The 17107-nt window shown below is 37.0% G+C and overlaps 1 protein-coding gene across 1 annotated transcript in view; it reads left to right on the plus strand.

Annotated features, from left to right (window-relative positions):
- The window catches only part of LOC135681853 (uncharacterized), a 90741-nt gene that overhangs the window by 29258 nt on the left and 44376 nt on the right, over window positions 1-17107 (plus strand). The window contains exons 21-22 of the mRNA XM_089112933.1: window positions 10620-10714; window positions 11091-11964. Coding sequence (XP_088969059.1) covers window positions 10620-10714; window positions 11091-11964 — 969 coding nt within the window. The remainder of the gene's footprint in view (window positions 1-10619; window positions 10715-11090; window positions 11965-17107) is intronic.

The following is a 17107-nucleotide window of genomic DNA, read 5'->3' on the forward strand; positions in this document are numbered from 1 at the left end:
TGCAAACGCAGGCAGTTTATATTTGAGATCCATGGGTCAAGAATCCGAAAATTATGCCCTAAGAAATTGAGATCCAAAATTTGAGATCTTAATGTCAGGAACTAATATTTTTAGAGCCATAACCTCTTGTGCTATTTTATAAGATGTGGAAATATTTTTCATTTGCTGGTCTCTATTGCAAGAGAACGAGCAATCAATGTAAAAATTATCGGTAGCCTAGTATAGCAAACATATGTATCAAAGGCAAAAATATCCATGGCTCAAAGTAGAGAATACCTGACGGTATGAAGCCTGCCTCAGGCTCGTTCCATAGGAAACAATTTTCATTTCTGTTATTTTCGTTATCACGTCCACTCAGACCATAACTCAAATGTCAAAATCACGGATCTTTATTTCTTGGGTAGCACATTACAGAAAGCATGTTTGCAACATGTTTTATTGAATCTGTCTCTTTAAATAACCCAGTACCTACCATTGTCGTTAGCTCCTCTTAGCATTAACTTCGATTTACAAAATTTAACAACATTTTCTATACGCGAGCTCCTAGGTAGACAATTTTGTAGAATTATTGTCACTTGACTAGTCTGATGGTCGCTAGTAGCAAGTGTAGATCAAATCTGATGGTCGCTAGCAGCAAGTTTAGATCAAATCTGATGGTCGCTAGCAGCAAGTTTAGATCAAATCTGAAAAGTAGTTTTAGCAACCGACATCCTCATAAGACCGTGTACAAAACTATAAACTTATGACACACTGGTGGCCTACGTAACGACGAAGCACCAAGTTCCACCTTTCAACATCATATCTCTCCGATGATGATTGGCGTCATACACCAGTCATTTCATTCCAAAACCCCTGGCAGTTGCTACCAGCATTTTCATGTGGAAAGACCTAAAATTGTGCCAAAGAGTTATATTACAACAGATGAAGCAGAATGCGCTACGAAGAAGCGTTTCCGGCAGCGTTAGCAAATGTTGACGACACGAAACGTATGGAAAAGCAAATACTCTTATGTTATCACAAAGAAGCAAAAATGGTGAGTACAAATGTTTTGTCTATTTACATTATGACATTTGTTCCTTGTTGCACCTTCAAATGCTTCTCAAGTAAACCTACTCTGCATGTCTTCTCTGTCCAAACTGTTTTGAACCAGAAAAAATATTCTTGTTCAAGGTCTCTTTACATGATTGTATCTTTCTGCTTCATGTTCTATTTGCCCAAAACTTTGCAAAACCGTTTGAAAAATATAGTACTTGATTTAGTCATAGTACCAATTGGCCGAATTAACCTTTCCGCTGTTTGTCCGTATGGCTATAATTCTTTGAATATTCTTAAACCTTTAATCATTAAAGGTTATGCCGAAAACGTTTTATTTCAATTTTCGTGGCTACTATCTTAATTTTCTTTATCTAATCATCATCTTCGTATATTAAATACTGAGAAATACTAGTCATATTATGGCTATACACCAACATATTTAAGACTTCACAAAATGGTTTAACGGTCTGCTATCATCTTCAAATAGGAGATTTCGAATATTTTATTAATTCAATGCTAACGAAGCCCAAAGCTACAAATAAAATAACTTCATTCATTATACACAATATTTTCTTCTTCTTTTTTCGAATCATTGTAATATTATAAGAACAGTGCGGTTGCCTACAGGAAAGACCGAGCATGCAAATATTTACATAAAGTTTGAACAATGAAAAGGGAACTTTTGTAGCTATCATAATATCTTTCTATTAATTGACAATATTTAGCGTAATTTTTTTTATCGAAAGAAAAAAGAAGGAATTTTTTTCTTAATCTTTTCATATAAGAATGCCATGCTTGTAAACATATTTCAAGAGTCATCATAATCTCCGCAGGCAAATTGCACCGTTCTTTTCAAGAATACAATGACAGGAAATCACTATTTTCCTAATTAATTTAGATAATAGTTGCATGAAGCTGAATTTTTTTGCCTTAAAGGATCTTACCAATGCAACGTTCTGAAGTTTATTGTTGTACAGGCGATAAATGCATTTAATAGTCGCGATAAAAATATTGCGAAAAGAGTCAATCCTTATTAAAGAGATGTAAGAAAAGCGAACATATCTATTTAATCCTCAGTGTTGCTTCAGCTCATATGCCAAATATACAGGGTACAAGTCGGTGATCGCGTTTTTAGTTCAAACCATGTCATTGATTATGCAAGCTTACAGCATTCCTGTAAACGATCTAACAAAACCTCAAGCATTTGTTAATGACTTTTTTTTAAAAACCGCAACATTTCTCTTTTGATTTAGTCTAATTTTCGTCCCAAAAAGTCTTTTTGAGCTCCCAAATCTTTTACGTCGTTCTCAATTACATAAGATCGTTTGGAGATTTTTTCCTTTGAATTGGAATAACATATTGTAAATATGATTAAGCTCCTGGTTTATAGTAATGTTTTGGACACATATTTCTCATAGATGTTTTATTTTTGACAATTGAATAGAAACGGGTTTATAGGTTTAACAACAAGAATTTTCGAAGTCAATTTGAACTCAAGCAGCTTAGCTTGGGATGTTTCCGTAAGTTGGAGCATTTCATTGCGTTTGTACCAAGGACGACGCGATCAGAGCTCCTACTAATCAACTTATTTGGAGACTTTTCTTTTATAAAGTACTTGACTTCAGACGTGTCTACCCGTATTGAGCCTCTCTCTATATGTGTTCCCAGTAGTTTGGTATGAAGTTGCCGGCGAAGATATCTGCCCCCTCCAATGCAAGCAGCTTTACCTCTCCAATAATGGTGTTAAGACCGCGCCCTTTTATTTCATGACGTGGTTCTTTTGAATTTTATCCTGATGTTAATCTTAAACCCTACCAACCCAGGCGGCGCCATTTCTTCGCGTGCTTTGCTCAGTTTAGAATAGTATTTTACCTTTATTCATTTTGCATTAAAAGGATATTTTACCAGACTGATAGTAGGTAAAGGATTTAGTTCGACAGCGGAGTTAATATATCGCGAGAATATGTTGAGTTGATAACTGGCAAACATTCATTGGCGAGAAATCCAAAACATTAATTTTCACCCAACAATCTTGACGGGTGCGTAGTAGCTGTAACTTGAAGTACAGTAAACAGAAAGCCCATTATAAAAAAACAGTTTTCGAGGTTCTAAGCACAACAGCCTTTTTCATACATCTCTTCCTCATTTATAATTTGTGCCGTGATTCAAACGATGCCGAAACGAATGGCGGTCACTAAATGTAATAAAGGTCTGTGTACAACTACCCCAAATTAATCCTTAGGTTTCGTGAATTTCTTTGTGGTCTTTTGTTGGAGTCACAGTGCAAAGTTGCAGTAAAACTCACAATACCACTAGGCATAAATGTACTTAATCTATAAATGTCCCACTTTTTAAAAGCTATTCAATATGTTTTCTGCAACTCAAATCTTGTGGGAACGATAATTGCTAAACAGAAGCAACACAGAGCTATGTTTGTATAGTTGTATTCATTCCCATTGTTCACTTTTCGTCAATTGCTCGAAAAAATCTCTGCTGGACCATCCTTTCCTTATTTATGCATTATCTTCTAAGCAGAATTTATAAAAATTTCGAGCTGTGTACAACAATGAAGCGACTCGACCAGCACTGAGTTTCATAGACACGCCTGGATTTTCATTTTTCTCGCTAATAAATAAGAAAAGATGACGCAGTTAAAACCATACCACGTAGAGTCTTAGTTTTACAGAGTTCCTTTATCTAGAACACCTGGTGGTCAGAACATCCGACTAAACGCTCTACCATCCTGCCGTCAGAATAAAGAAAAAGATGATAATTAACAATGTCTTAATCAGAAATGTTTGTTTCGGTTCATATCAAAATAAGCATGTTTATGACAATCTTAATACGAGCTCAGCCGAATTTTAGAGTGTCATTTGAAATGGCCACTGTACAGAAGATATTTTGAGACCAGAAATTTTTCAGCTAGTTTAAAAAAATCAGGCAAAATATTCTTTTAGTTATGGCTTGTAGGCTGAAATGGCCCACTACCAACATAAAAACCATAACATAATTTTGATAACAACAAATCAACAGCATATATCAAACTACGACAATCAGGTTATACAAGAGTAAAAAATGAAAAACTTTTAGCTAGACCATAAATATGCAGATACGCACATAATAGTTTTCCCAAAATATTCCCTTGATTTAAAATCCAGTTAGCTACTGATACTAGCCTATCCATATCTTCTGGACTCAACCAGATAAATTTATCACAAAGACAAAATTAATTTTGATTAAATCACATATAATATAGAATTATTAACATTCTGATGAAGGGGAAAAATGGAAAAGGAAATGTCATCCACCACAGCAGTTATTATATTCAAGGAATGACAATAGTCCACATTTTCTATCCTAAGAATATAATTCTTCTCAAATCTACCGGTTTCAACCTCCAATATACCTAAGCAATACTACCTTCTGCCGGTTGAATATGCTTCATGGAACCCAATGCTGAAAAATCACATCCTCAATGTTACATCGAAAATGTTTAATTATGTGATGCAATTTTGAGCCCGGACCGTTTTGCGTTTTTTAATGCAAAATTCAGTTAATATATTTTTTATAAGGTCACGTTTTTTATTAGAAGGAGTTTTAATGCATTTTGCTCAGTGGCGTAACGCATTTAGGGGCATCTTAATTTGATAGCCAAGGGCCCCCGACCGAAAAAGGGGCTCACCTATTCATCTCATTTTCAAAAGCTTTCATTACACAGCTTGCCCTAGTTAACGAGAAAAAAGTATAACTTTCACGTCTTGCTATGGTGTTTCACATGTTATACATCGTTGGATTGGACTTTCTGCTTTCCGTGAATAAGGGCCCCTGTCTCAGTTTTTCCAAAATGGCCCTAGACGCCTCCGTTACGCCACTGGTTTGTCTAAGGCTACCAAAACGCATTTGACACCGGTTTCTAATGATTTGAGGGTAGAATTCAGATTTGATGATCGAATATTAACTTGAATGTCCGCGAATGTCACAATGAAGAAACGCTTGAATTTTCTGTGACTCAAGGTGGTCTATTTAAACAGAGTTTTGAAAAATACTCTATTTTTGTTTTGTGCGATTGTTTTTAGTGTATTTTTTGGCCTTGATATTCTGATTAATTTTCTCCAATTAAACTGTTTTCAATACGACATTGATACTTCTTGTTGGTCCGAAAAAAGCAATCGCTTTTTGCAAAGACAAACTAATAAATTAGATGAACTTCTTTACCGACCCGATGTGAAATTTTGTTTTTGTTTTGGACAAATTTTTTTAATTTCTCGTTGCTATGTACTTCTTTTTCGGGACATGGCGATTTCAAAATATTTCACCTACACCAGGGTAACAACATTTTGCATCGTATCTTTACATTTTGCTTCCAATATCCGTATAAACTTTCACTTATATGATAATAACTTTAACCAGCCTTCTTTGCAATTTGCCCTTCTTCGCACATTGGTATTTTTCACCGTCCCGCAGATTAGCTTTCGATTTATTTGAATAATTAATTTATTCTTTTCCTACTTTCTTGCATTTCTCGCATTCAACTTTTTCTTTAAGGATGTGCATAACAAGGACATCTCCAATAGCAAATTATCTGTTTAAAACTTAAAACGAGTATGTTCAACAAGGCATGCTTAAGGCACGGCTTATGTCAGTAGTCAAAGAGTGAATGATCTTGGTATATTTTAAGATGGTGAAATCCTGACATTTTCAAAACAGGGATATCATCATCTTATTCTAATACTATTTTAGGCCTGGATAACAAGATAAGACAGGCTTAATTAATATCTAATAACCTTTATAAGACTCCCAATCCATCGACGAATGCACGTAAGATGTATTTCCCTTTAGGAGTTTACCCTAATAGTTTAAAAACGTCCCTAAATTGAATTCAGAATTGTTTGCCACCGAAAATACGAACTGGTCAAAATATAAAAGTTTCTTGCATCACCTACTTCATCGTCGCCAAGGGATTCTATGAAATCTTAGCTAGCTTATCAAATAGCCCATAGATTTTGCTCGCAGCTACTGACACATGCATTCTTCTTGTACGAACCGCCCTCGAGTGTAAATCCTCAATGGTAATCTTCATTGATAGTTGAGACACCAGAAAACTCTCAAAACCATTACTATAATTACTAACCTCTCTTTTGGTTGTGCCTCTTTGGATCGGAAATTGAACCGCCAATAGTAGTATGGTTTGGAAAGGCTCTGAAACACTTGCAAATGGGTGTGTGATATGCAGATTTTTAGATGCAAGAAAAATAGGTCCAGATACTAACCTGCTCAATCATATTGATTTGCAGACTAAGCTAGGTTGCTTGAAACATGTGTTTTAGGAGGTTATACTGCATTTTTCAAACTATTAATCGCTCAACAAAACGGCCTAACCTTCAACTTTACGAAGCTTTTTGCAGGTGCTACGGGGCGGACTAGGATGTGCATGGCTTCCAAATTTCAGTCACAGACACACCTTATCTATAGGTTTCCCGTACATTTTTAGCTATGTCTTGTGATTTACTTGAAAGGCGAAGTATTTATTGATCCACACACTTTCTATTCGCCTTCCAATCGTATGCATATGACTCATGTCCAGAGTATTATAGTTTCATCACTTGAAGCTTTTGCTTATAAAGGGCCTTCAAATTGCGAGTTTTGAACGTATTCCTCACTTTCATGCCATTTGCCCTAGAATGTTCATTATTTAAGAGATTCAAGTTGTTGTTGCGCACTTTTGCACTGGTGGCCAAAAAAAGCTTTGTGTGCTCTGAGTGGGTCTATTTGAATAAATGAATAAATGATGTCACTGATGTTCTGTTCCTCTGCTCCAACTTTTGAGACACTTATACCCAGGGGACATCAGACCATGCGTTATAGGGCCCATTCAATGTAATTTTGCATGAAATTAATTCTCTTTTGGTGCTGGAAATTGCGTGACAGTGATAGCACACAATCCTCGGCAAATTTTGCTGATCCTTCAAGAAATATGCGATCAAAAATGAGAATCTTTAAAAATCAATTTGAATAATAAATTTAGCATATCGGAAACGAAGGATTAATTGAGAAAAACCGAATTGAATTATTACAATTGATTCGTTTACACTGGGAATTAAAGGATGCGGAAGGTAGAAAGCTTTCGCAGACATGGGAAGTGGTTAAAGGAGGATCAACAGGAAAAGCGTGAGAGAACAAACTTATTGTAACCTGTTAAAATAGGTTTTCGGGTATATACCTGAACTGGTGCACCTGAACTTCTTAAATCTTTGCTGAGTTGGAAGCAACCAAGCTGGCCTATAGAGTCAAGAGTCAGCTTCTTTAATAAGACCTGACAGCCAAAATAGGCATCATGATCATTGTTGCTGCATTTTTAGCAGATGTTTTTTGTAGAAGTATTTGCTTAGAGAAATAAACCATTTAAGTCATTATATCAGAATACACAAATGCAGTTAATGAAAGCCGGAAGATTGCAAAATGATAGTAATGCTAGATCAAATCAGGAAAAAGAGTTTTACTGAAAGAAACTGGTAAACTGCAAGCACTGCTTTAATTTGTATAGTTATCTTGTAACTAAAGCTATGTCAAGAAAGGCAATACTGTTTTTAACAATGGATTGAATTTCGAAAATCTAATATTACTTTAAACATTCTGGGTTCGACTTATGTTACTGTAGCTAATGTTAAGTCCAATTTTTAAGTGAAGATTCCCAAACATACAAGCAGGGGTATCAGCCAGAAACGCTGAGTGGGGGCGAGGTGGTAAATTTCTCCAGAGCCTTGGGGTCTAGGGGGCCTCATAAAGTATTGAATTCCATTATAAGAATGGTGTTAAGCAAACGTAAGAAACGTATGCCTATAAATAGTAAAAAGTTTTGAACGATTACAAGAAACTGCAAAACGTATTCTGAAAGTATCTTAAGACAATCTAAAGGGCGTGGTCGGAAAGGTTTTCTGCTCGCTAGGGGCCCCATTTTTGTGCTTTGCCCAAGGCCTCCAAATCTTCTCAATGGCCCTAGTTGCAGCATTTTCCCTGCCGTTTAAGCATTCCTGGCAGTAAACAATATTCAACACCCTTTGAGAAATGTTTTTTTTTCACTCAGGCATCCTAGACATATGCCCCCTTCCAGCGGCCTCTCTTTGTGCCCGCTCTATATATTTGAGTCCAATGATAGAGAAGCGGCCTAATTTACCTTTTTAAAGTGCTTAAAGCCAATTTGAAAACGAAACAGAGCCCTCGTTTCGAGTCTGAAATTAGAACAGTGGTCGTCAATATGATTTTATAACTATGTCAAAGTAACATGTATTTCACCACAGGTATATTTGTAAATTTATCGTTCAACAGTTATAATGAACTCAAAATTGTTTGCCAACCTGCAAACTGCAGTCTTTTCTAGACAGCCCGAATATACAAAGTCAGTACTTCGAGGTCAACAGCGAATATGTTCGTTTTTTTTATGACTATGTCAGCTAATTGGCTGTTTATTATGATGTAACTTCATACTGCAATCAGAAAATGGGCTACACTTACAAGAAATGACCAAAGTAAAGCTGTATAGATACTACTACATTTATTTCCACGAGACAACACAACATGTGTTTCATCGTATAAAAAAGTACAATTAATTTTAACAACGATGTATGTATTGGTGAGACGTATTAATCTTAAGCTTCAAGTGGCGCCCTATTTTATATAACCTTTCTAACTGGTTGGCAGGTCTAGTCATAATAATTATTTTGATTTATCGTTTGGTTTTCATCAACGATCATGTCAATCTTCTCCAGTCTAAGCTTTGGCGAGGCAAAGTTTATAGAGGTTTATTGTCCTATTAAGACTGGGAAGGAGTTTATGAGCGGGAATAATATGGAAATGTGCCATTCAGAAAGTGGCTGTATCAGTGAGTTGAATACATAGGAGACCATGAGGCAGGGGGTGCAGCCCCTATTTAATCGCGAAAAAGTTATAGCATTCAGGCTCCATTTGGGAAGTTCCCTTTCAACCCCCGCCCCCCTCAAACCTGTGTTATCCGCTACGTCCTTGGGTGAATAGAATACGCATTTATTCCATTCAATCCATGAAAACTCATATGGTAATCAAAAAAGCAAAATTGTGATCAAAGTTCGAGTGTAAAATATCATCATCATCATCATCATCATCATCATCATCATCATCATCATCATCATCATCATCATCATCATCATCAAACAACAATCAATTAATATATACGCCCAACAGGGGCAAGTTTTACTGCATAAATATCTTGATAAGATAAAGAAATTTCTTTACATCAACTCGTAAAAATTCAGAGTTTAAAAATTATGCCAGCGTAGAACAAAACTTAATATTGCAACACGATATTTAGGCAACAAATTCAGCAACAAATGGGGTTTAATTCTCAGAACATTTACTGACCACTTAACATTTTGGAAATATTGCATCGTCATTATTACAATCAATTGTCGATCATCAAACGTCAATCAACATCTTTGTCATCACAGATGATTATTGTTATTGTTAGTATTATTATTATTATCTTCCTCTTTATTGTTATTATCACAAACTGTCACGCACTGCCATCGACGTCACGCCTGCCATGTTGAAAGCTGACTTCCTCCCTACGTGAAGCAAAAGTTATCTTCTTTTAGTTATGCCACTTGGAAATCTCAAATAATAATAAACGTTCTGCTTACATGGATGAAAATGATCTCCCCTAACTCTATAATTCTAAACTTTAATATTTTTTTGCTGCAGAGGTAGTTGCACATCATTGTTATTTTTTATTCGTAGTTTGCATCTCGCTCTCAGCTTTGTATTATTTTTTCTCCGAAAGCTTAAGACTGTTACTATTTTTTCAGAAGAATATTAAACTTTATTATCAAAATAAGGGTTACGAAGAAAACTTTTATAGAATAGGGCTACCATTTTTTACTCGTTCTACTTCTTGGTCCATCTCTGTATGCTCATAACGAGCTCTCATTGCATTTCTTTAAAAATTGAGAAACTATTCTAAAATAGTTTTCTACAATTCATGAAACAGCCTCCGTTCCGTTGCTTTAACATTCTATGTTCTGATGTGGTTTTCAAATATTTGTAAATAAAAGACACTATAAAGGTCACGTTACTCACAGTTTACTTGCTAGAATACAGGGAAGACTGCCAAGCGGATTTCAAAAGCTCAATAATCGTGCAGCAAGGTTAATAGCAAAATTTGATATAAAATTGTTGTATAGTGTTTCTCTGACTGATATGAATTACAAATAAATTAGTAACAGAACACAGTTTTAGATAAACCTGTCTTCATCGAATACTTCTGGCCTCCCACCTGTTGGCTGGAATGACACAAAGATGTTTCTCCATTCGAGGTAAAATTACTTGAAAAATTGTCAGCCACTTGAAAAAACGCGCAAAACGTTCAAGTGAATTAGTTAAACAAAGAGATGGTTTTCTTAATCTGCTTGAAATTTGCGCTTATATAAATGACTAAAACAGGCAAAGAAAAGCCGAAAGGGGAACCCTGCCCCCGCTTGTTGAGGACCTCCCAAGGCACTCGATGCAAAATCTTGGCCATTGCCTATTTTAAAAATCTATCAATATTGTTGCAGTCTGTGAAAAGTTTGCTTTGATTTGTTGGCAGTCATTCCGACGTTTTAATGCTAAATATAACCCAAGAAGGCTTATATTAGTGGCCCCGGTGCAGGTGACTCGCTTCCTCGTTTGTGTGCTCGCCCGAGGCTGTCGTCCAGCGGCAAGTGCAGGGCTGGTCATTCCCTGTTTCTGTTGTTTTCGAGTCCTGTTGATGATTGCTTTGCTGTGGCATTCCAGTCTGAGGTCGGATGGCCAGCCGTATTTACGATGCCGACGATTAGAAAAGATGTGATAAATCGCATGATTGCTTAAATGTAGGGGATTACAATCGCTCTAATCAAGGCAAAGTTTTCACTGCAGTAATTTCGGCTTGGCTTTGCATTGTTATTCCAAGACAAGTTCTTGAACCCGTACTGATTGTGTGTTGGTGATAAGACCCGCGTATTGTTCAGATTGGCTGGGTTGAGGAATAAGCCACTTGAGAGAAGCATAGCTCAAGGATGGATTTACGTGACTGCATCCCTAGAGAACTGGCATTTATTTGTGCATTCTTCTTCAGCATTTTTGGAAACACAAGCTCATTGCCAGGAAATTGGACAAAATTGCCAAGTAACTCGCTTTTGGGAGCAAACATTGCACAAATAGATGCAGGAATTTCTCGATATGTATGGGCATTAGATTATTCAGGAAAACCCCACGTGCACACTGGTTTAAAAGGTCAATGGACTGAAGTAAATAGCTTGGAAGATCTTGAGCTAAGCTGGGTTTCCTCTGGTGCTGCAGGTGTTTGGGGATTGCAAAAGAAAATTGGGGTTCCGCTCTTTAGGGACGGAGTTTCGCCCTTGTTACCTGTTGGCAAAGAATGGGTGCCAGTGAGTGGAAGAGGCTTCAAAATAATTGAATCGGGCCTTCGTGGATGTGTATATGCCCTTACTCGCAAAGGAGAGCTGTACTACCGGGATGGAATCACTAAATCCAATCGTTTTGGCACATCGTGGAGGCAAATTTGGGGAACTTATCGATTCATTTCAGCGGGAAGTTATGGTGTTTGGGCAATTGACTTTTATGACAGAATTTACTTTGGCAAAGGCTCAAGTGCCCACCTGTCCTTGATTAAGAACTGGAGTAAGGTAGATGCCATACCTGGCAAAGAAATCAAGTCTGTTGTTACTGGGTTCGATGGCTCAGTCTGGACGTTGACAAGCAACGGTGAGGTTTTCAAACGTGAAAATGTAAACATAGTGAAGCCAACTGGAAATTCAGGTTGGAAGCGAATAGATGGTCTGAAATTACGCAAAATCACAGCAGGGTTGCCTGGTGTAGTTGGGATCACGGACACAAATGACTTGGTGGTGCATAAAGGTATTTGAATATTTTTGTTGTTTGGTCAAAGATTTGCATTGCATAAAACCTTCAGAATTAGAGAGGTGATTCCCAGATCATTTAATACTTCACTGTTAATCACTGATGGTTTGAAAATCATTGCTACTCAGCATCTGCTTCAACCACTTGTAAATTATCTGTCTTCCTATAAGCACATTCATTCTAATCGCTTTAAGGGTTGCATGTTTTTTTAGTTGGCTCATCTACTCCGTGTATTCAGTTGACTGGAATTCGATAGATAAACCTGCAGACATTTCTGGCAAACCGCAGATCAACGATATTTTATTCGACATGTTTCATTGTTTCTTTGAACATAATATAATATAACAATAAATGCCCAGGTTAGCCCACAACGTATTCCATCACAACGCGCGTTTCAATTTCTTCCATCCGCGTGACATTTTCATGTAGAACTATGCATCCGGTTCTTTCACCAAGGGTCTGGTTTTTTGCCCGTCCTCCGGGTTTTTGCGGAGAGCTGTTGGTGCACCCTGGTATTTTATCAAATTATTTAACCGATCCCGGCCGTATGCTTTGTGAATGAGAGCTAACTTCGTTTTATCGTTGTTTAGATATTTCAACCATTTCATCCTTACTTATTTTACTTATTTATAGAAACAGGCAAAATATTCGGTGTCGAGCTTATACTGTAAAAATGATACTGAAATAATCGCAATCCCCCTCTTTCTTCTTTGATATGGGGACCCCCCCATAAAAGAACTCCAAAACCATACTGCAGTGCCCCCCCCCCCACAATAAGCCAGAATGGCGGGGTAGGTTTCCCCCATCTAAGCACATGTCTGCTCGGGCACTTGTAACGTTCCACTGGTAGATGCCTTAATTCTGAGCATTGTTTGATAAAATTAACTTTGGAATAATGCACCGGTGTTCGCTGAATGTGTAATTAATTCAATTGCACTACTTGCAATAATGTTAGGGAAAAGTACCCTTTGAAATTCCTCGTATCATTTAACCGTATAAATAGTACAATAAAATGCAAAGGGACCCGAAGAATAAGTTAATGTAGATCGTGACGGCTCCTAACATGAATTTATTTTATTCAAATCATATTTGTACGTTATTGATCGCCTTTGTTTTGGGTCGAAATTTCAATTAGTTCGGAACAGAATAGGTGATAGTCAAGATATGAATGTAATTTTGACAATCAATGGATTCATTTAGCAATTACAGTGAAAAGCCGGGTATAACTTCACCGAAAAGTCGTGAGTGGGCAAGAGGGATTAATCGCTAATAATAATCGCCAACAATTGTTGCGAAAATTACAGATAAGCTTCTGGTAAAAGGAATATTGCATTACCACGTGGATGTATTTGTAACAATTCTTGTTCGCTACCATGAATTCAACCCACTAAAGGGACGATTAAAGGGTGCCAGGGATGCTTGAAAGATCACAGGGGTAGGGTAGTAGATTGTTTATGCTGCGAGCACCCAACTCGCTTCGAGCCTCTCGGTGCCCTTCATGGGAGTAGTCCGGATCAATCTTTCGAGGCAACGCCTTTATATGAATTATAGATGGACCCTCTTTTAAAAATCATCTCAGTGCTGGTAACTCTTATTGGCAGTATCTTCCAAGGTATATATAAAAATACAACCAATTAATAACAAAAACATTAATAACAGTACTTTCTCAGAAAAATACCCATCAGTTTTAAAAAGCTGCACTTTTTGCTAGCGAAAAATGAAAAAATTAAGAACGAAATTTCCTACTCACAGGCTAAAAAAATCCGTACATTGGAAATTAATGCACTTTATGAATTTCTAGAGACGCCTAGCATTGGAGAAAATATTATTGACTGGCATCTGCCGAAAAGATTTTCTGGGTTTTGCTCTGTGGAATTTGTTCTTTGTTATTTTGCAGTAGATTTAGCATGTTATTCCATGGACAAATGTACTTCTCCAAAGTCACTGCAGCAACAGCAACAATGCTTTTGTTTACCTTGTACTTCAGTCTTGCTCAGTCGGTGTTGTTGGCGCCAGTTTCGTTGTCTTGACAAAGAATCACAGGTCTTACTAGCGGTTTTCGTGATATCCACTCATATTAAGGGGTAAATTGAGATGACAAATATACGGCACGCAATTTTTTCAGTCGGTCAACCAAATAGATTTCTCAACTCACAAAGGTCACAGTCTAATTTGACACAGGAAATTTGAGGAAAATCGTCGATTTATTACTCATTTATATGCCGCACCATTGGGTTGCACCCCAGGGCTCTTTATGTAAGCTTGTTTTCGAAAGCACAGGCAGCGGTTCCTTTCCCGGAACCTACCTCTGTGCCAGGAAACTAGCATATGTTGCTCAAAGATGGTCAATGTTCGCGAAAAAAAATCACGCAACCCTTAACAAGTGGTTGGCCTCATGTCTGGTATAAGGTCATATGGAGTCCAGATTCTAAGTACCATGTTTGATGTGCGCTGTTTTCCATATATACTTCCAGTCCGATTGTATTAGTGCAATTAGTACTCTATATTGATTTATTTGGTGGTGTACACTTACAACCCTTGTAATGATATAAATTCCTCGATCTATATCTACTCCAAGCTATGATATTACTTCTAATTGCTGTAACATTTGTTTTTAATGACAACCGCCATGTGTTTACCACTTGTTCACTTCGATAAATTGACTGAGTTGAATAGAATCAGAAATAGAGTAATTCAACTGGGAAATCTTTATTGTGATGCGAAAAAGCCTATTTATCTATGCCTTAGCCCTCAAGAAGCATGTCGTGATCAAACTTGTCAAGCAACATAGAAAAATGAAACGAGGAGCTTTTGGCATACACAAACGTTTGAATCTCCTTGAGCCTATTCTTAAAAGGTTAAGGTCTCTGCAAATCCAGCGAGCACCCGCAAAAATGAAGTTTTGTCAGTTTTATAAGATTGCTCTTCAAATTTCTATTGTATCTCCTATTAGAACTGTTTCTCTCTGATGTTAAAATAATCATGTTTGCTGCTGTATTTACGTATAAGGCTTTGATCTTGTTAAACCTCTTCAACAGATACGCAAGAAAGTTGTATTGAATGGGGTTTTCCTTTTTTGGTGCCACGTCTCTTAGCCCTAAATCCTTTTTCACTAATCTCTGTACCTTTCTTTCTGGGTTCCAATTTCTTATCCCCCTCATCATATTACATATCACAAATATTAGGTGGATTTGCATGAGTCTATTTTAAAGAGAACAGGACACGTATTGGAAGGCGGCGATTCGCCAGTCTATATTCTATGAGTATATATCCCAAACGCAAAGCAAAATGAGAGCTATGGGAAGTGAAAACTGGAGAGTAAAATCGTGCCACTATGCTTGCCGTATGGGTGTAGCATCTTCGTATCTTGATGGCCACTCCCACTTTCTTCAAAACCTGTACCAGGATGGCGCCAATACATAAAGTCGCTTTGCCTGGCTTTACCCATCTTGTCTTCACGAATATTTCGATCAGTCTTTTCTTAGATATGTGAATTGTCGAGCCTACGGTGGCAAATGTCTTTTTCCTTTTTATGTTTCCCACAACTGAACTGACATTAAAAGGTCTATATTGAGATCTTGTCGAATCTGATTTTGCCTTCACAACATCGATCTATAAGACTGGTGTAGTCTGTCTGTTATCTGTCATTTCGTTATTTCCCAGATTTCCACGTGACCTCAGGTAATCGAGATTTTTCTATGGATCTTTCATTGAAGGAGACAAAATCTAGATTATGAAAACGCGCTCTTTGATAATATCGCTAGTTCTTTACTAACATATTAAGATAGCAGTAACTTTTGAAAAAGAAGATTCTTTGGTTTTTCATTGAAAGTTATTCCTATGTTTCATAACATAATCAAAGATATCATAATTTGATAGTGTTTTTCCATTCAGCTCCAGGGATATCTCAACATACCCCAGGAGCATAAAAAGTTTCCTTGCACCGTTAAGGATGAATTATCGAGGGATCACGGTAATTATAAGTTGACCAAGAACCGCCCCCCCCCCCCCCTTCTCTCTCTCTATTTCTGGAGTATTTCGTATTGCTTTTAGTGAGAGACCTCAGTGTATCGTGCTTAATCGTCGAAACGGTTGCAGACGTCTGTACGCCTTTTGTCCCCGAAATGTTTGCGTTTTCCATACTTCAGCAGAGATTCCCAGCTCCTGGGAAAATTTCAACAATGATCTAATTTTGTAATCTAATTTTATTCTGTTGGTTTTATGCTTGCATAAATATTAGATATGCTGGGAAGTTTGTTCACTGCCAGTATGTGTTCCTATGATAAACAGAATAGCCTTGTCTTATTTAATCTTTTTCTGGACAATTTATGGTGAATAAATACTAGACCCTTTCTTTTAGTTCTCATAAGGTTTCATTAGACAACTTCGATATCAGACAATCCTTTTCATAGACAAAGTCACGTATCCCATAACCAATTTAGTCAAATATTAAAAAACGTAGTACAAAGTACAAAATAGGTTGTTCTCGTAGTAATATTCAGTGGTAATATACCAATCTTGTCTGGAAATGACATACTTGAAGGGCGGCCTCTTTTCGGTTTTACCAGCAGAACCCTTGATCAATGGATTACACAATATTACCGGGCGTGTCCCTGGGCACCGACCCATGAGTCAATGCCAAGCATGTGTGGTCCTTTATTCTCTTCTTAATAAGAAAACATGAATTGTTATAAACTAACGTGGGATGTAAACCTAAACATTCTGTGTACCGTCATATCTTACATGGCCGTGCATCTTCTCTGTTTGATAACACATTTTGTCTTGGCATGCTTGTTATTAGAGTATCATATCATAAATAGAATTCCAAATAATAGTATAACTGTTGTACATTCATCAGGTTTTCATTTTCTGAATTATTTGGAGTAGATAACTGTATCTGCTGTGTTTCTAAACACCTGATGTTATTACAACTATTTTTGGACGAAAACAGCGCGTCAGTCCATAGTTAAACTAAGATAATATCTTATGTTAAACATAAGCAGAACGCTATTTGGCTTTTATAAGGTTAAATGCCGCAGTAATGTTTGCTTTATCGGAGCTTCTTTATTCTAATCGTCAAATTTGAAGTACTATTCAGTTATTTGTTACCTTCTATGCATTTTTCTACCTTTCAAATATG

This window comes from Rhopilema esculentum, chromosome 16, assembly GCF_057945365.1.
Source record: "Rhopilema esculentum isolate cy_ngs chromosome 16, ASM5794536v1, whole genome shotgun sequence".
NCBI classification, from domain to species: domain Eukaryota; kingdom Metazoa; phylum Cnidaria; class Scyphozoa; order Rhizostomeae; family Rhizostomatidae; genus Rhopilema; species Rhopilema esculentum.